Source organism: Myxine glutinosa, chromosome 2, assembly GCF_964187855.1.
Source record: "Myxine glutinosa chromosome 2, kmMyxGlut1.1, whole genome shotgun sequence".
Classification (NCBI taxonomy): domain Eukaryota; kingdom Metazoa; phylum Chordata; class Myxini; order Myxiniformes; family Myxinidae; genus Myxine; species Myxine glutinosa.
The window spans coordinates 192,880,330-192,904,398 of NC_136262.1; the positions used below are offsets into that span (position 1 = coordinate 192,880,330).

At 41.0% G+C, this 24,069-nt stretch overlaps 2 protein-coding genes across 5 annotated transcripts in view; both read left to right on the forward strand.

The window, feature by feature from the left end:
- LOC137418027 (NADPH oxidase 2) overlaps positions 1 to 3,100 on the forward strand; it is a 177,509-nt gene extending 174,409 nt beyond the window's left edge. The window contains 2 exon segments of the mRNA XM_078772128.1: positions 1,461 to 1,585; positions 1,718 to 3,100. Of these exon segments, the coding sequence (XP_078628254.1) occupies positions 1,461 to 1,585; positions 1,718 to 1,835 (243 nt within the window). The 3' untranslated portion in view covers positions 1,836 to 3,100.
- A 1,205-nt stretch (positions 3,101 to 4,305) lies between these two features.
- LOC137418028 (transmembrane protein 47) overlaps positions 4,306 to 24,069 on the forward strand; it is a 28,559-nt gene continuing 8,795 nt past the window's right edge. For 3 of the 4 annotated variants that reach the window (XR_013622424.1, XR_013622426.1, XM_068103998.2), the window contains exons 1-2: positions 4,306 to 4,537; positions 22,758 to 22,958. Coding sequence is in view for 1 of the 4 variants with exons in the window: in XM_068103998.2 (XP_067960099.1) it covers positions 22,763 to 22,958 (196 nt within the window). In the remaining 3 variants the exon portion in view is untranslated. The remainder of the gene's footprint in view (positions 4,538 to 22,757; positions 22,959 to 24,069) is intronic. The other variant, XR_013622425.1, reaches the window with a different exon arrangement.

The following is a 24,069-nucleotide window of genomic DNA, read 5'->3' on the forward strand; positions in this document are numbered from 1 at the left end:
ACGCCACTCAGTAGAGCGCATACTCCCGCCGTGGGTTTAGTTGGAATAATACGTTTTATTTAACATCCCCTCTCCCCAAAACAATAAATGAAAAAGAAAGTAAGCCCTAACTGTCAGAGAATTTATTTTGATATATCTCGGAATTAGAGGAGAAAACATCATTAAAGAATAAGAATAAAAGCTTTAATGCAGTAAAACAGAAAAAATCTTTCCCAAAAAAATTTCCAAAAATAATTCCTGGATCCGGAATAATATCCTGAGCTTCACCAAAAACTAATCAATTCTTCCTTATCCCAAGGGCAATCATCCCACCAACTTTCATCCAAATCCGTTCAGAACTTTTCCAGATATCTTGTTCACAAACACACGAACATACGAACACACACACACGGACGGACACGATCGAATGCGTTACTCCGTGGCGGGAGTAATAAACCTGAAAATCGCAGAGCCAGAATCAGAATTATTTATTTGGTCTGGGAAGTCCTTGTGAGGTTTCTTCTTCTTCAGCCTTTCACAACCCTGGGTGAATATGTGATCTTTAAAAAAAAAAGTTGGAATTTTGCCAAATCTGTTTTATTCGTTTGTTAATATACCTCAGCCATTGTCAAATCTGGAACTAAGACTTTATAAGTTCATCAAATACTGACACCGCGAATGACATTCGCTGAGCTAAATGTTGATATCTCTTCTGAGGTAAAAAACAAACAAACAAAAAAAAACAGTTTTAAAGCATTATACGTATCAAACGATACATTTTATTAAACGGGGAAACCTAATACACAATTTGGTGGTTTTAAAATGACAGAATATGTCTTTATTAGAAAAAAAAAATGAACATTGAAGACGACGCTGCTAAAAAAAATACACCGCTCTAACGCATAACCACGAGTTTAAACTACATTTACAACAAATATGAAAACTATTTTCATATCACAATGTTAAATATAGAATATATAGAAGATAATGTTTAAAAAAAATGAGCCCTATCTTCCAATGGTAAAAAAATCCTTCAAAAAATTCATGGATCCGGAATAATATCCTGAGCTTCACCAAAAACTAATCAATTCTTCCTTATCCCAAGGGCAATCATCCCACCAACTTTCATTCAAATCCGTTCAGAACTTTTCCAGATATCTTGTTCACAAACACACGAACACACACACACACACGGACACGAGTGAATGCATTACTCCCTGGCGGGAGTAAATATACACCTGCAATACAGTCACATGGGTCACTGGAATTGCAAAGGTCACAGTCGAAAGTGGGTTTTTTTTTTAAAGGCAGTCAGACAAGTTGTTGACTCGACAAGAGAATGTGTTTCGATTTGGCTCTTCGTATTCAGATTCCACATGGACAGAATTAAACTTCAATAATACAGATTCTTTTTGGTGAGTGTGATAGGGGCCTACAGCTTATTTACTGTGCTGTTACTTGTGGATAACAACCATTTACAGGCTCTGCACATTGCCATGAGACACGAACAGGAGACTGACGTCATTCTTGGGACAAAACAAAAGACGAGTTTTGGTCGTCCATCTTGGGACCGAGAGTTCTCTCGCCTTGTGGAGAAACACCAGGGGTAGGTTTGTCAGAAAAGTAGGTAAATGGACTGAATTTGTTTGGGTCTGTAATAAAAGCAGTTTGAAACAAAACTCAAAAAACTTTTTGGAATAATGCTGATTAAATTATTATTTGCCTTTCCCATCCACAGGGAGGAGGTCGGTGTCTTTCTTTGCGGTCCTCCGAAGCTTGCAGATGTTGTGAGGAAGAAATGCTCAGCATTTTCCAAAAATCAAACAAAGTTCGTGTTCCACAAGGAAAACTTTTAACTAAACATTTGACTGAAATCCATCTATTATTGCCACTCTTGCTGCAATTCTTTCTTTCTTTCCTTTCTCTTTCTCTCGCTGTCTTTTCTATTCGGATGTTTTCTTCGAGATGAAGTTCATTGGAATCTCTCATGATGAAGTTGAGTCCAAGGGTGGGGTTTCCATGATGAAGCTGAGTCTGTGGCCCGATCACCTTCCCATCGCAGACAGGTCGATGGTCTCTCTGTCTTCTCCCACCTCCTTTCTGGTCTGGCACTCTCTGTGCCTTCTCTGTACTTTGTCCCCCAAGGTTTATGCAGTGCACACGTGGTGTCCCGTCAACCGCTTCTGGTGAAACTCCCAAAGTCCAGGATCACTGTTAAGCTCCACTCATTTGGTCCGTTTTTCCCCACCTGTTGAACCAACTTCCACATTCTCCTTGATCTTATTCTTCCCTCCAGGTCCTCAAGACAGCTTTTCACCACCATTTTGGATCGTTCCCAATCTGAAATCATGATCTCTTTTTTCATATCCTCGTTAACCACTCTTATCCACAACCCCCCCAAACCCACCCAACCCAATCCCTCACCCCCCCAAACCCACCTCCTTCCAAATTTCCAGCTTTTCCTTTCTGAGAGTTTGCTTCTGCACCCAGCCTGGCCACCCCTTCTCATCCTTGCCAAATCCCTTGTTTGTCCAAGTCTCCCTCTATTATGTCCCTCAGCCCAGCTGTTGGTATGTATGTTTTCTCTTCTCTTTCTACAATTCCTTTTGTTCTATTGCATCCTGATCTGTTCTGTGTTATTGCTCTTTCATGAGCCTTGACTATGTAAACAAAAGTGTTAAATTCACAACATTGTATTACCTCTCTCTTACAAACACACAAACACACACACACACACACACACACACACACAAACAAAAACACACACACAAACACACACACAGACACACACACACACACAGAGACACACACACACCCTCTCTTTCAGTTGATCTATGTCGCGCTCTCTACCTGAGTGTGGATGACTTTCGGACACCACTAAGGTGATGGACCCGTTGTTTGGAGAGGATCTGGGGTCGAAGGGTTGAAATCTCAATGGGGACAATGTCAAGCTGATCATTCGGATGGTGGTTGAATCAGACGCTCAAGCTGAAGGAATTCTTTAAATCTCTGCTCTCTTCTCTTTCCTCTCTGTCTGTCTCTATCTTTATCTCTTTCTTTCCTTCTTTTTTTTATATTAAACTTTGATCTGGACCAAGAACCCCAAAACTGACCTTTTACATAAAGTAAAAAAGGAAAAGTGAAAAAAAAATGTTCTGTTGTTTTGTTCTTCAAATATCATGTCTGCAAAATGGGTCACCTAATCATTGGTTTGAGACAAACAATCACAATTGTACTCATTAGAGTTCGTCAGGGCATTGCCATTATGTTTGGAAGCAATCCCTGACAGTTAATTCCATAAGCTGCTAGTAAATCTATACAACATGTCACAAAGATGTTCTGTCAATAATACCTTAATCATCATGCCATTGTTTTCACCTAATCTTTTCCTTCATTTGGAATGACCGATGTACAAGGTGTTGAGATGTTTCTGATATCACATACGGTATGGTGTACTGCTTTAAGACTTGCCATTTATATACATTGCTATTCCTACTCATCTTGGTGCAAGTAACAAAGAGAGGACGTTTTGACAATAATGTGGATTATTTGTATGACATCTAATTAATTAATGTATACTAGCTGCTTTGTGAAGTTCTAGAGCTGTTAATGGTAGGGTTAGTGTTTTGGTTAGAGTTCGGGTTAAGGTTATGGTTCTGGTTAAGGTTAGGGTTAGGGTTAGGGTTAGGGTTAGGGTTAGGGTTAGGGTTAAGGTTAGGGTTAGGGTTAAGGTTAAGGTTAGGGTTCTGGTTATAGGGTTAGCGGTAGGGTTAGGGTTCTGGTTAGTGTTAGCTAAGGGTTAGGGGTAGGGTTAGGGTGCTCATTGCATTACTTTTGCTTCCTTTTCCATCACTTTACATTTGCTGAAGTAGTAAAATACCTTGGCACCACAGGTGTTGCGGATGTTGATCCTAGCCTGCTGCACCCTTATTTTTTTATATATTTTTTTGGTCTGCTCTGGCAAGTCGCAGCCTGCATTTTTGGATCGGAAGAAAGGCGGGTAGAAGGGGGCAAAACAGCGCCAAATTCGGAAACAATTTTAGAGTGTCGAGGCTGTGCCAAGGATAATGGGCTATGAGACAGCGGCTTAGGTGGGTGTGGTGGTGATTGCACTAATGGATGTGGGGATGAACAGCTAAAGCGTCTGTTTTGCGAACGCATGCAAAGTGGGGGGAGTGGGGAGGAACATGGTGATCGTTGGCAGTTTGAGTGCTAGAAAAAGTTATAGGCATATAACGATGTAATCTCATTGGTTTAAAACTCTTGTGGATGAATCCCACTCCGTGACACCAAAACCTTAAAGGATGCTGTGATGGGTACAGCCACAGGATTAAAGCTCAAATCAACACAATCGCAAACACTTCCACAACTTTCAGAGAGTTCGGTTGTCCTAGCAAAGACTCCGGGGAGCCCCACCCTGCAACCTCAGTGGCTGCGGCCACACCCCGGTGACGGAATCGCTAACCGAGCGAGTCGATTCGTCGCCGCCCTACCTGCCCAGGTAGGCATCTGACCGCGGAAGGTGCTGCGTTTAGCTGGAGCTCTGCACACGCTGTCGGTAAGGAAGCCATTGCTGTCGCCGTGTCCATCCGTCTGATCGATCTTGTTTTATTCCACCAGTTGTGTTCCGCTCGGCCACACTCGTTCTATGGGTCGGCATGTTTGTTGTCCTGGTCGGTGTTCACGAATACGTTCACTTTGGCCTGTGCGCTTAACACAACGTTAAGCAGTCCGTTACTTGCTCATTTTCTTGATGTAACTACATATGGTGTAGACAGACGCACTGTCGCCAAAACCTGTGTACCTGTAATGTTTACCGGTCGTCGTGCCTTCAAAAAATGTCCGAAGCTTGGCTCAATACAGTTCTCCATGGATGTGTAGTCTCTCGTCACAAACTTGGAATTTTGTTCATGCCACAAGATATCCAATCCGATGTCCTCTCTTTCCGGAGCATCGGTGCTGCCGAGGCACCCGGCTTCAGGCTGAGAGTACACTGGGTGGTTTGCCATTGCCTTTCGCAGCTGTAGTCAGTGCATTTGGCAAAAGTGCTGGTCCGCAATGCCCTAGAACTATCGTGAAAGGCTAGCAGACGGGACACCCGGCTTAATAACATCCCGTCCAAGGATGGCACACCTTGTGATGCGACCACCTGCCTGTGGAACTTCAGGTTGAGTCGATAGTCAGGTAGGGACTCGAGATTCGAACCCAGTCTCGAAGAGTTCCTCTACCAACCCGTAATACTACATATAAACACTTAACAGGTATATTTCTAATTATGTGATATTTTCTGAACTTTTATTATTATTTTAATTGATCAATTTATTATTATTTGTTGCTCATAGTGATTTTTTTTGGCAGTTAATTTTAATTTTTTTCATGTATCTTCAGAAAATATCACTTGTACATGTTGTTGTTCTTGTTGTAATACTTTACATCACATATATGGTAAGGAGGTCTGGCTTTTATAACTATATCCAGCAATGATGGTTCCATGATTAATTGATTTGACACTTGTGTGATACATTTGTGCTTAGGCCCCAAAGGCCTTACCATGACGTTCCCTTGCAACTTACCACGTGTTCCCCATGGCTCGGAATAAAATCGCACCCACTTGTCCATATTATCGTCTTTCAAGCATCCCGTGCCATCCGCGCCCGTGCGTTAAATACCTCACTGTATCTGAAATTCTGAAACCCACAGTGTGCAGGGCTCTTGTGGCCTAGTTCCAAAAACGTGTTTGGTTTGTTTAGTTTAACTGTAACCCAGTAAAAAAGATTTGTTGTCAGAAACTTCTTACTGTTTAAAAAAAGTCAAATGCCTTCAAGTTGAGTCCATGCAGATGACCTCTTGTGGGCCTTGAATTTAATTTTGTTTGGGTTTGTCTGGAAAGAGTTCCCATATGAACTCTTTGGCTCGAGAAGCTGAAATCCACAGTCAAATTCCATATATGGTATTGGTTTGTCCATTGTCTGCTAATTCCCTTGTAATTAATGTAAAAATTAACTAGTTATTTCTTACGGCGTGGTCCAGCATCTGATGTAGGTGCAAGGTTCATAAATCCGTTCATATGACTGTGATATATAAATATATTTATATTAGTCTCCATGACCAAATTCCCAATTCCTGCCACCTTTATGTGAATGTCAGGCCTTACTAACTGGTTTGTGAAAGACCTGAGCAAAAAAACTAAAAAAAAAACTTTTCCCAGCTGAGCTCATGTAAAGGTGAGGATAATTAGAGCAGTTGAGGAAGTAGTTGATTGGTACTCCTTAAAGGTCATCACTAAAACAGCTTCCTTTTGTTGTGCCTTCTAACAATTTGTGGTTGTAGGCTTGTAGCTATCATCAGTCATGCACCTGTGAAAACTGCTTTTGGTTTTACCACCATGGAATGGGGTTGGGGTAGGTGGGGCTCACTGTTTAGGTCATTTCTCTTGTGGTTTGAACAGTCTTTTCACAAGGTGTGTCACATGTGTCTGGAGCATTACCAGGTGAATAATGTTGTCTGGTTACCATGCTTTAACAGTCGGATATATTGTACTCGGATATCCAACAATCGGTACTCGGATATAATGCTCAAACTTTTCCTTTTTGATGAGCATTTTCCTCCTGTGGATTTTCTTTTCCAGCCTTTCAGCCCATTCCCATGTTTTGGCATGTCATCTGATACGACAGGCTCACATTGTTAGTTTGCAGCAAATTTGGAAGGATACCTTTCACAAACTTGATAAATAGGAAGATTATTTAAGAGAAGGTTTTTTTCTGTGTTTTAGAATGTTTGGCAGGATTAGATCCCAGGTGGTATATTCTATTACTCCACATGATATGGCCTGGCACTCATAGCACCTGGCACTTACTCCATGGCCTGGGAGGAAGGCCTACAGGTACACAAACTCACCTCCAGGCAGAACTTCTTAATCCCAACGCAGGTACAAGCCGAGTCATCCCAGTGTTTCACAGGCAGGGTGATTCATCAATGTGTCCCTCGTCCCTCGAATGGACTTTAATTTGGGCATCCTTTCTGCCAGCATTAGTTGGTGGACATTGAATATTTCACACTGTCCTTCACAAAGAGTAGGTGAGCTATCACCGGCACCATAAACAAATTCCACATTCCTGCCCCAGCTACTCAGTCGAGTGCCAGGCCTAACCAGCTGGTTCATGAAAGACTTGGGCCAAAAATACCCCCCCCCCCCCACACCCCACCCCTCAACCCTCTCTCGCCCCTTTCCGCCCAACAACCCAGCAAGAACGTGGCAATAATTGGGGCCATTAAAGAAGGACAGGTGTCGGGCAGGATGGCCGAGGCCCTCGAGGTATGCACCTTTGCCTCCAAGCTGTCCAACCTGGGTTGGAATCCGAACCCAGCTATAAACTGTCATCCTGGTGTTTTACAAGCAAGGTGATTCATCAATGTGTGTGCCGTCCCTCGGATGGACGTTAAACTGGGCAACCCATCTGCTAGCATTAGTTGGTGGACGATAAAGACCCCACGGCATCCTTCAAGAAGAATAGGTGAGCTATCGCCGGCATCCTAGCCAAATAACCTAACTACTGCTGGGAAGGCAATGGCAAGCCACCTAGTATACATCAGAGAGAGGGATGGTACATGGTACATGATGTACATGGTACATCAGAGAGAGGGGGAGAGAAAGAAGAAAGATGTTTCTAGTCATTTCGCTGCTTTCACCACCCACTACCTGGCCCTCCCCATCCCTATGTTGTATGTGGCATTCGAATTCCATGTCACAATGGGATATATAAATATATATAAATCTACACTAAATTACCAAAAGTATGCGGACACCTCTTCTAATTAGTGGTTTCGGCTGTTTCAACCACACCTATTGCTGACAGGTATATATATATATATATATATATATATATATATATATATATATATAATCAAGCACACAGCCATGCAATCTCCATAGACAAATATTGGCAGTATAATGGGCCGTACTGAAGAGCTCAGTGACTTTCAACGTGGCACCGTCATAGGTTGCCACCTTTCCAACAATTCAGTTCGTCACATTTCTGCCCTGCTAGAGCTGCCCCTGTCAACTGTAAGTGCTGTTATTGTGAAGTGGGAACGTCTAGGAGCAACAACAGCTCAGCCGTGAAGTGGTAGGCCACACAAGCTCACAGAACGGGACCGCCGAGTGCTGAAGCGCATAGCGCATAAAAATCGTCTGTCCTCAGGTGCAACACTTACTACTGAGTTCCAAACTGCCTTTGGAAGAAACATCAGCACACGAACTGTTAGTCGGGAACTTCATGAATGGGTTTCCATGGCTGAGCAGCCGCACACAAGCCTAAGATCACCATGCGCAATGACAAGCGTCGGCTGGAGTTGTGAAAATCTCGCCGCCATTGGACTCTGGAGCAGTGGAAACGCGTTCTCTGGAATGATGAATCACACCTCACCATCTGGCAGTCCAACGGACGAATCTGTGTTTGGCGGTTGCCAGGAGAACGCTACCTGCCCGAATGCATAGTGCCAACTGTAAAGTTTGGTGGAGGTGGAATAATGGTCTGGGGCTGTTTTTCATGGTTCGAGCTGGGCCCCTTAGTTCCAGTAAAGGGAAATCTTAACGCCACAGCATAAAATGACATTCTAGACGATTGTGTGCTTCCAACTTTGTGGCGCAGTTTGGGGAAGGCCCTTTCTTGTTTCAGCATGACAATGCCCCCGTGCACAAAGTGAAGTCCATACAGAAATAGTTTGTTGAGATCGGTGTCGAAGAACTTGACTGGCCTGCACAGAGCCCTGGCCTCAACCCCATCGAACACCTTCGGGATGAATTGGAACGCCGACTGCGAGCCAGGCCTAATCACCCAACATTAGTGCCCGACCTCACTAATGGTCTTGTGGTTGATTGGAAGCAAATCCCCGCACAATGTTCCAACATCCAGTGGAAAGCCTTCCCAGAAGAGTGGAGGTTGTTACAGCAGCAAAGGGGGGACCAACTCTATATTAATGCCCATTATTTTGGAATGAGTGATGTGTGGGTGCCACCATACTTTTGATCATGTAGTGTGTATATATATATATATATATATATATATATATATATATATATATATATATATATATATATATATATATATATATATATATATATATATATATATATATATATATATACGTATATATATATATATATAAATATATATACTGTATAATGTACACAACCATGATGGGAATTTTCACCTTCTGTCTAACCCACTCTCCCGCCCCCTCCCCCTCTTTCCACACCCATATTCTCCCTCCATCCATTTACCTTTCCTTCCCTTATAACTCTTACGCCAATCCACCATCTCACACCTTTACCTTCTCTTCCCTGTCCTCTTGTATAGCTGTCATGGGGAATTCGACAAGGGGACACCTTTTTATGTCACCCTTATTCAACATCTCTCAAACTTGTATTATGACTTGGTGTTAATCATTAGATATCACTGGCATAATATGAAAACGTGAAAACAAGACAAGACATCACAAAAATGCAGTTGTAGTATTAAATAATATGTCTTTTTTTTCATCAATTAATTAAAATAAAATGATGTTCGAGTGCCCACTCTCACTTTGACAACTGTATTGCAGACCAAAGGATAAATACACATCATCACCACCAGGTTGCTCAGTCTGAAGAGTTTTCAGTCACCAAAGAGAAGAAAGCAAGAATGAAGATATACAGTGCATATAGAAAGTCTACACCCCCTTTAAAATTTTTCACCTTTTGTAGCCTTTTAGCGTGGAATTAAACTGCATTAAATCAGACTTTTCCACTTTTATTTACACATTGTAACCCACAACGTCCAGGTGAAAAACAAATTCTACAAATTTCAGAAAATTAATTAAAAATACAAAACTCAAATATCTTGGTTGGACAAGTGTCCACACCCTGAGTTAATATTGGGTGGAAGCACTTTGACAGCAATTACGGCTGTGAGTCTGTTGGAATTGATGTCTACCAACTTTGCACACCCCATTGGGCAATATTTGCTCATTCTTCTGTACCAAACTGTTCAAGCTCAGTCTAGTTGTGTGCGGAGCATTGACGGACAGCAATCTTCAAGTCATGCCACAGATTTTTCGATTGGATTTAAGTTGGGGCTGTGACTGGGCCACTCATGGACATTTATCTTTTTGTTCCTTAGCTTCTCCAGTGTAGCTTTGGCTGCGTGCTTTGGGTCGTTGTAATGCTGAAAGGTGAACTTCCATCCCAATTTCAGCTTTCTTGCAGAGGGTAGCAGGTTTTCCTCTCGGAGTTTTCTGTATTTGGGCTCCGTTCATTTTTTTCTTCTATCCTGACAAGTGCCCCAGGCCCTGCTGATGAGAAACATCCCCATTACATGATGCTGCCACCAACAGGCTTTGCAGTAGGGATGGTGTTCTTTGGGTGATATGCTGTGTTGGATGTGCGCCATTTTGCATTTAGGCAAAAAAGTTCCATTTTGGATTCATCAGACCACAAAACGTTTTGCCACATGACTTAAGAATCTCTGGAGTGGTTTTTTTCATACCTTAAACGGGACTCAAGGTGTGTTTTTTGAGTAATGGCTTCCTTCTTGCCACCCTACCATACAGGCCAAATGTGTAGAGTGATTGGGACATCATTCTCACATGTACACAGTGACCAGTCTTTGCCATAAAGGCCTGGAGCTCAAAGTTTTCATTGGCCACTTGGTGGCCTCTTTGACCAGTCTCCTACTTGCTTGGTCATCCAGTTTTTGGAGGGATAGTCTGATCTACGCAGGGGTTTGGTGGTACCATATGACTTCCACTTCTTTATGATTGTCTTGACTGTGCTCTAATGGATATTCAAGGCCTTTGAAATATTTTATACCCATTCCCTGATCTGTGCCTTTCTACAACTTTATGTGGAGATCTTTTGAAAGCTCCTCGGTGCTCATGGTTGAGTCTTTGCTGTGAAATGCACTAACCAGCAGAGGAAACCTACAGGAACAGCTTATTTTATTCTTAAATAATCAGAATCACTACAATATAGTACAGGTGGAGGCAAATTAACTTGGTGTGTGATTTTGAAGGTGATTGCTACACCTGAGGTAATTTACAATTGCTAGTATAAGGGGGGTCGACACTTATCCAACCAATATATTCGAGTTTTGTAATTTTATTTAATTTTCTGGAATTTGTAGAATTTGTTTTTCACCTGGAAGTGGTGGGTTACGATGTGTAAATAAAGGTGGAAAAAGTCTCAGTTTAATGCATTTTAATTCTATGCAATAAAATGTGAAAATTTTGAAAGGGGGTGTATACTTTCTATCGGCACTGTAAAAAAGAAAATTGCACATCAGAACAAGATAAAAACTGTTGCTGTTCCTGTTGTTGTTGTATAGTTCTGGACAGTTCTCTTGAACAAGTCCGTGGCATGGAGACAGCTGATTAATCTTGCAGGAGCAACCCAGAGACCCCCCACACCCAGGATGGTGTACCACCGCCTTCACGAAGTCAGGGCTACGACCGAGTTAGAGAAAGAGAGCACAGAAAGAGACAAGAGGGAAGGGCCGGTCCATGTGGACCGATCGGCACTCTGACGAATCTAGGTAGCAAGGAAGAATGGGGAAGATTTGGCCCCCAACTTGCATTGGGTGGTACAACCATCATGAAGAGGCATCCTCGATAGTTGCAGATAAAAACTTGTATTCACTGGTGGCTGACTGCTTCCTCTAACTAACATATCAAATGTCGGTTGTACTTCATAGCAATGGCTATCACAATTGATCTTACACTGCAGGAAAGGACTGTGTTTCTGGGTTCATGGTGGTTCCTGGACTCAGTGTAGATCTTGTGAACCATGAAGAAGGTATGCTCGCAGTCGCCTTTGCTGTTGGGCAGGCAGAGCAAGAATGCATACACTTTGGTCAACAGGCCAAACCTGGGTAAGGCAAAAGATGTATTTAAGGCCAAAGCCTCCTCCCAGAATCTGTCCATCCTTTCCCACTGGATGGCATCAGCCATGAACACATTTGCGCTTTTGTCTTTTGTCTGGCATGTGCCGTTGCCTTTGATGATGTAACCCTCCATGAACAGGAGCGAGCAGCACCAGACGACTTTTGTTTGCAGACACTTTCATTTACAGACACTTATAGACCGTTTTGTGATTTAAAAAAAAACAAAAAACTCCGCCACCGATGGTGGACGGTGGACGGAGGGTACGTTTTCACCCCTGTCTGTCTCCTTGTCTGTGTGTTTATGAACAGGATATCTCAAAATGTTATGGACGTATTCGGACGAACCTTGGTGGCCAGGTTGGGTGTGGAGGATATTTATTCAACTTTGGTGAAGATCTGAATCCGGATCCGATAATTATTTAAGTGATTCTTCACCATTGAGAGATGGGACCAAAACGATAGGAAACACGATATCTCAAAAAGTTGTGCACAAGTTATGACAAAACTAGGTGGATGAGTTGATTAGGTGACAAGAACAAGCCAATTCGATTTGAGTTCAGGACCGGAACCGGATCCGGCCTATCAGTGGGATCCAAAACGTAAACATTGGCTGAGGGCCTGGCTTTGCCACTGATGCAACGCTCCCTGTAGTTTAGAGCAGGAATTTGGAATTTGTTCATGGTGTCTGCGATGGCCCACCTATTCTTCGCAAAGGAATAACCGTAGTACAGAAATGGATCACTCTGAAGTGTAATGTCTAAAATGAATCATCTAAAGAGGGGGGTAGTCTTAACTTCTTTTTCCTTCACCTCTTGTCTAAGATACAACTCCATAACTTGTGCATTAGGGAAACCTGAGATGATACGAATGCCAACTCTAAAAGGGCAGCACTTCCACGCCCCCCACCCCCAGCCTTAAAAAGATCACGTGACATAATCATTGACTTTGAACACGTCATTCAAGGCTTACAATAACAGTCGCTGTGCAGTGTCAGAGCGAAAACATCTTTTAAGCGATTATCTGATTGATTTTGTCAATGTAATCCCCTAATCCTGTATTCCTTACAAATGTAAGTGCTTTTCTTTTTCTTCTCTCAAGGCTCTGATATTGAATCCTTTAATGACAGTTAAAAGGCCACAAAGAGAAAAAAAGTAGTATTTTCTCTTTTTGATCTTAAACTTCCAAAATACACATTTTGGTGCAATTCCAGGGCCAGTCCTATTGGACCTCATGATATAAGGTTTTTTGTCCTTCTTATGACAGATATGCTTCCTGTAAGATGCCCATCTATATAATAATTAGCCAAAACCCGTGGAACATCCACTGAAGGGAGGATGTGGTGTATGGATAGAGTGTACCATTATGGATGGCATAGGGGATTTGCTTGTCCGAGTAAGAGTTAGGAAGAAAGATGAGAATGAAGAGTGCATATCTGAACAACGATCGCTGACACCGGCACAAATGCATGCTCTGGATTGTCCACTCAGTGGACGGCTTGCTTTCGCCTTCGCCTGTCCAATCAGCGGACGGCTTGCTTCGCCTTCGCCCAGCAGACGCCAATACGATGGCGTCGTAAGATGGCGTCGTATCGGCAGTTAATCGGATGCTTTTGGGCCCCAACGTGGGCTAATTCAGATTTTTCGAGTATGGCTGTACGTGATAAACAAAGAGCGAGGTTCGTAGATCGTAAATCCATTAGTGCCGTGGGCATCGGGTCACTGGGTGCGGCGTAAAAGGGATAACAAAGTCGAGTCCTTACGCTATTATTATAGCGACATTATAGCGATTATGAAGGCGACAGCAAGCCGTCCACTGAGTGGACAATCCCAGAGTGGTGCGATGCCGATTCCTATTACGAATCCATTCATTTTTCAAAAGTATATCGTAGCGTTGTCATTTAAGTAGATTGCAATAAATCGTTGTTCATATACGCACTCTTCATTCTCATCTTTCTTCCTAACTCTTACTCGGACAAGCAAATCCCCTATGCCATCCATAATGGTACACTCTATCCATACACCACATCCTCCCTTCCGTGGATGTTCCACGGGTTTCGGCTAGTTAAAGTTGATTGCAATATTCAAGTGGAGATGATACACTTCTCAATGAATTTGAAAAGTTCATTTGTGGACGCATAATATATTGTGACGGTTATGGAACCGGACCCAAGTGAACGCACATCCATGATACGGAGTTTCCTAGTCAGTTATACCGTCGGTAAATGTGCCCAGACAGACTGGCCCACCCGTTGTCTAAGGGAAATGGTTCCATGCTCCCTGTTTATGACTGAAGCATTCTTACAGGAATTTTGTGCCAAATATCCTGTAGTACATTCCACAGATCTGTAAGGTAAGTGGCAAATTCCTTTACTTCTCTGTTTTCAGGTAATGCCATACTGCCTCGATATGATTCAAGTCCGGATTTTGGGGTGGCCATTGTAACACTTTTGGGGTGGCCATTCACTTTTTTCACATTTTGTTATGTTGCAGCCTTATGCTGAAATCGTTTAAATTCATTTTTTCCCTCATCAATCTACACTCAATACCCCATAATGACGAAGAGAAAACAGGATTTTAGAAAGTTTTGCAAATTTATTAAAAAGAAAAAACTGAAATATCACATTTACATAAGTATTCAGACCCTTTGCTATGACACTTGAAATTCATGGCTGAGCCTTACAAGTCTCACAGTCCGTGCCGCTGAAAAGCATCCCCATAGCATGATGCTGCCACCACCATGCTTCACTGTAAACATGGTGTTAGTTGGGTGGTGGGAAATTTATGGAGAAATTTATGATCTGCATATGATTCATGTCCGGATTTTGGGGTGGCCATTCTAACACTTGGAGCATACCAGCTATAGATTTTCTCCAAGTACTGTTTTGCTATTTTGGAAGTGTGTTTTAGATCATATTGCTAGCCTGCTGGAGTTATATAAATACCTTCATCAATGATGGTACACACTATCGACAAATACTTGGCACATATATAGGTGCACCAGTCTCTGCTGTTGTGGATAACTTGGTGATGGAGGAACTTCAGCAATAGGTATTCAAGTCTCATGAGAATTGACTCCCATGATACTTGAACAGGTATGTGGATGACACTTTCGTCACTGTGCATAGATACTTTGTGGACCACCTTATTGGACAACTTGGCTGGGTATTTCCCAACATTAGCTTTACAATTGAAATGTAAAAAGAAGGCAAATTGGCCTTTTTGGATGTGCAGGTACACTGTAAGCCTGATGGCTACCGAAATACATCGGTTTACAGGAAACCAACCCATACCAAGGGATTACTGGATTTTCATTCCTGCAACCCAATCTCCCAGAAACGTAGTTTAGCACAGACATTAGCGGCTTTGGCATGGACTGTCATCTTCCAAAGGTAATGCAATAAGAGAAACTAGAACGCCACTCTGTAGAGCGCATACTCCCGCCGTGGGTCAAGTTGGAATAGTACGATTTCACAAAAGTTTGAGGGAGTAGTTCAGTGACAACACAAGACAAGACAACACAAGACAGACACTGCACAGATATATATTTAGAATATATAGAAGATAATGAAAAAAAAAAAAACAAGGCAATTTCACTTACATTTTCAGATTCAGCGTTCAATTCTATATAAGTGAGTGTATTTTGAGGCATGTGTGACTTCAAATAAAATTGTAAGCCAGGAAAACGTTCGTTTCATTCCTTAGGGATACAACATGTAAAACTGGCCCAAACGTCAAAACAAAACTCGCTCATTTTAAGTCGTACAAGCTGATGCGACCACTCATTCTTCTGGGAAGAATCCTGTGCACATGCTGGTCACACTTATAACTCACCTAAGTCTTTATAAGTTCATCAAATACTGACACCGCGATTGACATTCGTTGAGGTAAATGTTGATATCTCTTCTGAGGTAAAAAAAACAAACAAAAAAAAACAGTTTTAAAGCATTACACGTATCAAACGATACATTTTATGAAACGGGGAAACCGAATACACACTTTGATGGTTTTAAAATGACAGAATATGTCTTTATTGGAAAAAAAAAAAACCTTGAAGACGACGCTGCTAACAAAATCCACCGCTCTAACGCATAACCATGAGTTTAAGCTACATTTACAACAAATATGAAAACTATTTTCATATCACAATGTTAAATATAGAGTATATAGAAGATAATGTAAAAAAAATAAAAAATGAGCCCTGTCTTCCAATGGTAAACAATCCTTCAAAAACTTCCTGGATCCGGAATAATATCCTGAGCTTCACCAAAAACGAATCAATTCTTCCTTATCCCAATTGCAATCATCCGACCAACTTTCATCCAAATCCGTTCAGAACTTTTCCAGATATCTTGTTCACAAACACACGAACACACACACACGCACACGATCGAATGCATTACTCCCTGGCGGGAGTAATTAGATTAGTTGCAGGAGTTGCTCAATAATAATGGGTATAGCAAAGACTCTCCACCTTGAAAGAACCAAAATGGGCAAAACGGAAGGAGCCAGACACGCTTGGGCACTGCGTACTGCCTGCGTACTACCCGGGACTTTCCAATAGGATTGGGAAGATTGCACACAGCACGCGGATTGGAGTGGCCTAAAAGCCTCTACACACCATCCGTAATGTCATTTCAAAATGATAGGACACAATCCCAACTGATGATAAATCCGGAGTAGTTTTCCATTCATCTTGCAGAACCTTGACCAATTATACATTGGTGAAACTGGAAGGAATTTAAAACAATGGTGAGATGAACATGATAGAGCAATCAGGCTTGGAAAGGTGACACAGTCAGCCATAGCGCGTCACTGCTTGCAATCCACAAATTTGACTTGGAGGGGACGCGAGTCCGAGACACAACATCAAGCAAACGACAGATTGATACCGGAAGCATGGCTCATCAAGAGCAGAGCGGGTGGTCTAACTGGGGAGACTGTAGACATACCCACACATTACACACCTCTGATACAAGTGGCAAAAACTGGACGTTGCAAGCAACTGGATAATGTGGGCAAAATAGAGCGCTCAATCCCCGAACACCACACCGACACATGTACAATACCAAACAGAAACTCCACCAATCACGCAACCCGGGCGCCACCATACCCAATGCAGACTCAAACCCAGCCAGTTTGTGCCCCGGAAACAGAAAACCAAGAACAAGCACACACGCCCACTCACACTCGTACATACAAATATACCATACCAGATCAGAAGTAAATATTATAAAGAGAAGAACATCAATGATGTGATTGGTGTTTGTTGCTTAAGGCTCGGCAAAATAAAAACACTCCTCCATTGACCAATAGAGAGTAATACCGAGCAACACCTATTGTACGTAACTGGAAATGAATTGTCGCCTCAGGAAAAAAGCAGACATGTGTTGAGGCTCGGGGTCTATTGGTTTGAGGAAGCTTGGTGGGAAGCAGGTGAAACGTCACCTGAGACTGGATCGGCTCTCTTGTTCATTATTAGAATAGCACAGTAGATCTAATTACTTTTTATAAAATCTAATTCCTCTTCAGTGATGGTCCACCCACTTTAAATGCTACTGTGACCTTGGGCAAATGTTCTTGACTTATTCTTGATTTACCTTTCTTATTCTTGACTTATTCCGCACATTTAAATAACTATACAAAGAAACCAAATTAAATGACAAAACACTGATCAGCAAAGAATTGGTTAATATCCGCATCACGTGTGAGCTAACAACAAATAAATTAAACTTCCTGAGAAGATACAATCTTTCCATGTATTTATTGTACACAGCATCGGTATTTTGATCAAAAGTTACCTTATCAATAATAGTGCCCAGGTACCGTAAAATGGGGTGAATAGGGGCAGCAAGGTGAATAGGGACACAAACTGAAAAAAAGTTCGGAAACTTTTTTCGCTGAAAATTGATAACCATACTGATTTGTTGATATTTGGGTTGAAAGTGTTGTCTTGTTTTAAAAAAAAGCAACTTATAGTCCCTATTAACCCCATATAAGGGTTAAATAGGAATAAATAGGATTTTTATGGCTGTCCCTATTCACCCCATTTCACGGTACTTGAATTTGTTAACAATTCCCACTTTTTCTCCATTTGTAGTTGCAGGTTCATGATTGTGACCTTTTTGAAAATCCAAAATCATTTCTTTCGTTTTGCACACATTGTGTGAGAAAGTCCTCACACCACTCATTGAATGCGTCAATGTCATCGAGGTACAATACGAAGGACAATTGATCGGAAAAACAGCCGACAATGGCGGTATCATCCGTGAACTTAATAAAGTGACACACTTCTTTGAGATGAACACATCCATTGGTGTACAGACTGAACAGTAGAGGTGATCTAATACACCGCCTTGTGGAGCACCGGTTAATTAAAGATTGATACCTTTGATAAACTACCATTCACCGTCACCTGCTGAGGATGGTCTAGTAAAAACCTTTCCACCCAGAGTATGATATGGGGGTTCAGGCAAAGGTCACACAACACTTTTAGAAGGGTAAATAGTTGCACAGTGTCAATGTCAAATGTAAAAATGTAAAAATGTCAATGTCAAATGGTCAGCTGATGAGAAACCAATAAATGAAACATGAACAAAGATTCCATTATTGTCAAGGTAACTTGTGATTACAGTGCCTTCAGAAAATATTCACACCCCTTCACTTTTTCACATTTTGTTGTTACAGCCTGAATTAAAAATTGATCAAATTGAGATTTCGTTTTTGTCATTGATCTGCCCATAATACCACATAATGTCAAAGTGAAAACATTTTTTTAGAATTCTTTACAAAATAATTAAAAATGAAATACAGAAATATCTAATTTACATGAGTATACAGCCCCCTAAATCCATACTTCGTAAAAGTACCTTTAGCAGTGATTTCAGCTTTGAGCGTTACGGGTATGTCTGTATCAGCTTTGCACATCTGGATTTGGGGAGTTTCTCCCATTCTTCCTTGCAGTTTTGCTCAAGCTCTGTCAAGTTGGATGGAGAGTGTCGGTGAACATCAATCTTCAAGTCTTTCCACAGATTCTCAATGGGATTCAAGTCCGGTCTTTGGCTGGGCCACTCAAGGACTTTGACGTTCTTATTCTGAAGCCATTCCCAGTGTTGCTTTTGCTGTATGTTTGGGGGTCATTGTCTTGTTTGAATGTAAATCTTTGCTGCAGTCTAAGGTCTTTTGCACTCTGAAGCAGGTTCTCCTCAAGGATTTGCCTGTATTTTGCTCCATTCATTGTTCCCTCTATCCTTACACGTCTCACAGTCCCTGCCACTGAAAAGCATCCCCATAGCATCATGCCGCCACCACCATGCTTCACTGTAAACATGGTATTAGATGGGTGATGAGCTGCGTTCAGTATCCGCCAGATGTCGCTCTTTGCATTCAGGTCAAAAGTTCAATTTTCATCTCAACAAAACTGAGCCATGCTTATCATAACTACGACTAAACCAATTTTAGTCCCAAATTCCACTCAATTAAAAAAGAGAAAGTGCTGAAAATATGGTACAATAGTCCAAGAAGCACCATTTAACTTTTTCAATATACAATTGGTAAGAAACACCTTTCTTAATTATATTTACTTTTTATGTTTAAAAATAACAAACATTGGTGTGTTTTGGAAGATTGTGAGTATAACCTTTTGAATTCCCTTCTGCCCCACCTCATATATAGTCAGGTTCACTATGTCAATAAATTATATTTCGTTCAAAATCATGGTAGATGAGCAAACCTATACATTTTTGGAAAGGTTATAGCATAAGGCAACTAAAAATCAATGTTTACATTTGGAGAGATACCTGTATGGCGGCCATTTTGGATTTTCAAAATGGCCACTGTAAAATACATATTTTGTTCTATTTCTGCCTCTAATTACCCTAAAAATTTTTTAAAATATACTAAACCTATATTTTCCGGGACAAGGAATCCAATGAAAGTATCAAATTAGTGCTATGGGGAATGGTAAGACACAAATCAAAGGTTTTGAATTGCAAAATACTGTCTTTATTTTCGCGATAAGTTGCATAATCAAATACATGTTATCATTTTGTACAGGCAGTTAATAACATCAAAATGTGTCACAGTAATTCATATCACCAAACATACACGGGCAGTCAGCAAAATCATATATACACATGCAGTCATTATAACTTCACATCTACACAGGCAGTCAATGACAAAATATACACAGGCAGTCAATGGCATCAAACATACACGATTACAGAATATGCCATTTAGAGTTCGTCATCACTGTCCTGTGTGTCGTATCCGACAATATAGTCCGCATCGTTTTCACAGTCCGTTCCACACAAGCAAAGGTCGGTCAAATTGATTGGCAAATCGAATTGGTCGAATGGTCGATCGAATCGAATTCGATGAATCGAATCGAATCGAATCGATCGAATTGGTCGAATGGTCGAATGGTCGAATGGTCGATCGAAGCGATTGGTCGAGTGGTCGAATGGAATTGGTCGATTAGTCGAATTGGTCGAATCGAATTGGTCGGAATTGGCAAATGTAAACATTGATTTTCAGATTTTCCATGTAATAACGTTTCCAAAAATGTGTAGGTTTGCTAATCTACCATGATTTTGAACGAAAAAACATAGTGAACCTGACTAATATATAGCCATTGGTTTTATCAATTGTTTAATATTGCCTTCACATGAAACAATTGATTAAAAACAACATAGTTCTAATAGATTGCCTGGAGTGACATATATTGTTCAAGGGAATTATTTGTCTGGAAAATGTCACTTTGTAAAGTAAACAAAAGGTACCTCCAACGAGGCGAGGAAGGTAAATACACAATGGTGTATTATTCCGGTATCCAGCAAACTTTGTATAAAATCTATCCTATAAATTTGAGTGATTTCAGGGGTCAGTTCATCTCTCAGCACTGGTCGTTGGTGTATATTAAAGATCCTACGATATCTTTCACAAAGAGTAGGTGTGTCATCACAAGGACCTTTGACCTTGAAAAATTCCAACCTCTTGCCCCGACTGTCTCCTTGGAAGGCAATAGCAAACCATGCAGCTTGCTAATGGACTGCTTCATGAGCACCGACAATTTGTCAATATTATGATATGATGATGATGAATTTTAAATTTTATAAATCTGCTTATCTTCTTCGGCCTGCCCTTGTTATTTCAGCTCTTCATCCTTTCCCCAATCAATGATATCTTCGTTCAAAAGCCCATTCAGTATTTACCCTTCCAGTATTGTGGGTCGTTTTGTTGTTTAAATGCTGTGCACAGGCAAACAGTATTTTGGAAAATTTTAAAATGTTTAACAATTATCTTACTATAATTCACCAAATGTCCGTCCGTCCGTTCGAAGGTACCGCAAAAACGGCTCAACCGATCGCAACGATATTTTGGGTGGGTATTCCTGGGACCCCTGGGAGTAAAATAGACTATATTGTTTTTCCAATTTTCCAGTTTTTCCAAAAAAGATGGAATAATATTTACCGATATGAACAGTGATGTGGCTTTTGTTGAAATTCTACAAATACTGTTTATCCAACGTGCCAGTAAAGAGTAGATCGACTCCTGACGAACTCTTCCTATATAAAGGCTCCGAAGTAACATGGCAGCGTGTGCAAAGCGACTGAGAAACAGGTGTAGCGGCCGCTTCCGTGTTAGATTCGGCACGCACTCTTCACATAAACGTGCGACTGAGAAAGATGTGTAGCGGCCGCTTCCGTGTTACAGATTTGGTGCGCAGTCTTCACACATAAACGTGCGACTGAGAAAGACGTGTCGCGGGTGCTTCCGTTTTGCAGAATTCAATCTTTTTTCAAAATGGGCGCCATGTACTGTTTAGATTTTGATGATTTGCGTGTGATATGATTCAACGGATGTTTATATGAATCGTTTAAAATAAAAAAAGCCTTCAATTTCTGATATTTTGCCTTTTCATTTGGGCCTCCCAATTGAAGCCCCGCCCATAGGGCGGGTACCGTTGCTAGTGCCTTATGATTTTACCTTTTCTAGTAACATGATATTTGTTTATGTGCTCCATTGTAACATGTACTTCTTGATTGAAAATTCTTATCCTTATGTTCTTGAGACCTGAGTTACAAGGGTAGATTGAGTCCATGGAATGGGTTGGACATTTGAGAAGGAATATGGGTCATTGTTCCAATAAAACTGAGAATGACTATTTCTCAATTGACTACCCTCATACCTCCTCCCTTAGAATCACTCTTCCAATCATAAACACTCAGGTTTGGCACAACGAGCGGCAAAAATAACATAATTCAGTGATTTCTCCTAGACTGACCACCAATAGAGATTAAAATCACCAAAAATGGATGCTTTTGAAAAACACTGGATATTTAATACAAAGAAACAAGAATGTGTGACAGCGAGCGAAGACTCCTTACCAACGCACTTGCGGATCTTGTTTGTGAGGGCACCTCAATGCCATTTCCAAAAATTGGATCAAATGTCCCTCGGAACTGAACCCAGGAGAACACATTCTATATCGTTCTACTATTCTAGCTGTATTCCAATGGTAGAGTTCAACAACCTTGTTGGTGATTTTTTTTCCACACACCACTTTTAATGCAATTGCTGTTTTCTTTAGATTGCCTCCTATTGTTTTCCCATTCACATTAATGATCAATACGTGGAAGAAAATATGAAAACTGAATTACCTCTTGGGTGTGCAATCCTTTTTTTCCCTTTTTTTTCCGATTCACATAATTCACCTTCATAGCCATTTCCTTCATCAATTATCACAACCTTTTTAATAGTTGTAATCAAATAAAGTTTATTATGGGAATTCTGCTGATGTATCCTTGGTTATTTTCAATTCATACCCATAGTAGTTTTCCGATCTCTCATTTCCTCTCCCTAGCCACCATGACCAAGGTCCTCACTATCCGTCCATTTCCACTTATTGGCCTCACTTGCCTGATCACCGCTGCTGTGCTGGCAGTGCTTGCTCTGGCCGACTCACCCTGGGTCAATGCAGATCGCTACAGCCTCAGCCTGTGGCAGCAATGCAAGCTGCACTCTGACTCTAAAGTCTGGCATTGCAAGGATGCTCGAACCACCGGTACGCAATGGAACATGCCTCGAAGCTTGCGGTTTTTTATTTGGTTGGTTTTAATGTTTTCATGGCCTTACATTTAAAATTGTGGTGACAAATACGTTGGTGATGAACTCTTCATTGGTTTGCCATGAGAATTACATTTACAACTTTATGTTATTAGCTCGTCCTCCGCGCAGCGGGAGATGGGGTTTTGCAATCGCTTCTGTGTCTTTGTCTGGGCCGTAACTTTTTTGAGCTATTGTCATCAAACTTTCAAGAAAGTTTTTTATGATTATATGGAGAAGGCAAATTAATAATATTGTCAAAAGGTCAAAGGTCACTGTCACCTAAAATGATCAATTTTCATCCAATTGACCTGAAGTTTCAATCTACCATTTGAGTTTTGTCATGAAATTTTTATCAAAGCTTTATTATGAGAATATAGAAAAGGGAAATTTAAAAAATCGGTAAAAAGGTCAAAGGTCAGCATTACATAAAATCGTTAATTTTCATCCAATTGTCATGAACTTAAAGAATTTGCATATTGGGACACATAATTTGTTCACCAATCAAAAGCTAGAAACTGATTCTTTTTTTTTTAGATCTAAAGATCTAAAGATTTAGATTTTTGATCTAAAGCTCAAAGGTCAAGGCTGCATAAAATCGTAAATTTTAATTTTGTATTAAAAAAAAAGCTGTTTTCGTCATGTTGAGCACACCAGAGAAGAAGAAGAAGAATATGTCTGAATACAAACTGAAGCGGATGGGCTTTGCATTTTCAGATGCTTTCAAGTTACCCTCGCCAGAGGAGAGGGTATTGCATTTGTGTCCGTTTGTTTGTCTGCTTGTCTGTTTGTTTGTCTGCACAGAATAAATATGATTTTCTCTGCAACCGTTGGTCCGATTGACAGGAAATTTTCACCATAGGTGCAGCTCCACCTGTAGAATTTTAGAATGATAATTATGACGTCATAGGTCACGTGGTTCGGACGCCATCTTGGAAAAAACGGAAAACTTTGCACCTCTATATCTCCGAAAGTGCTGAATAGAAAAAATTGAGACATGGTTCATTGTAAAGAACTCTCCATGGGGAATAAAATATGTTAATGATGATCTCATAGGTGCCTCCATTATG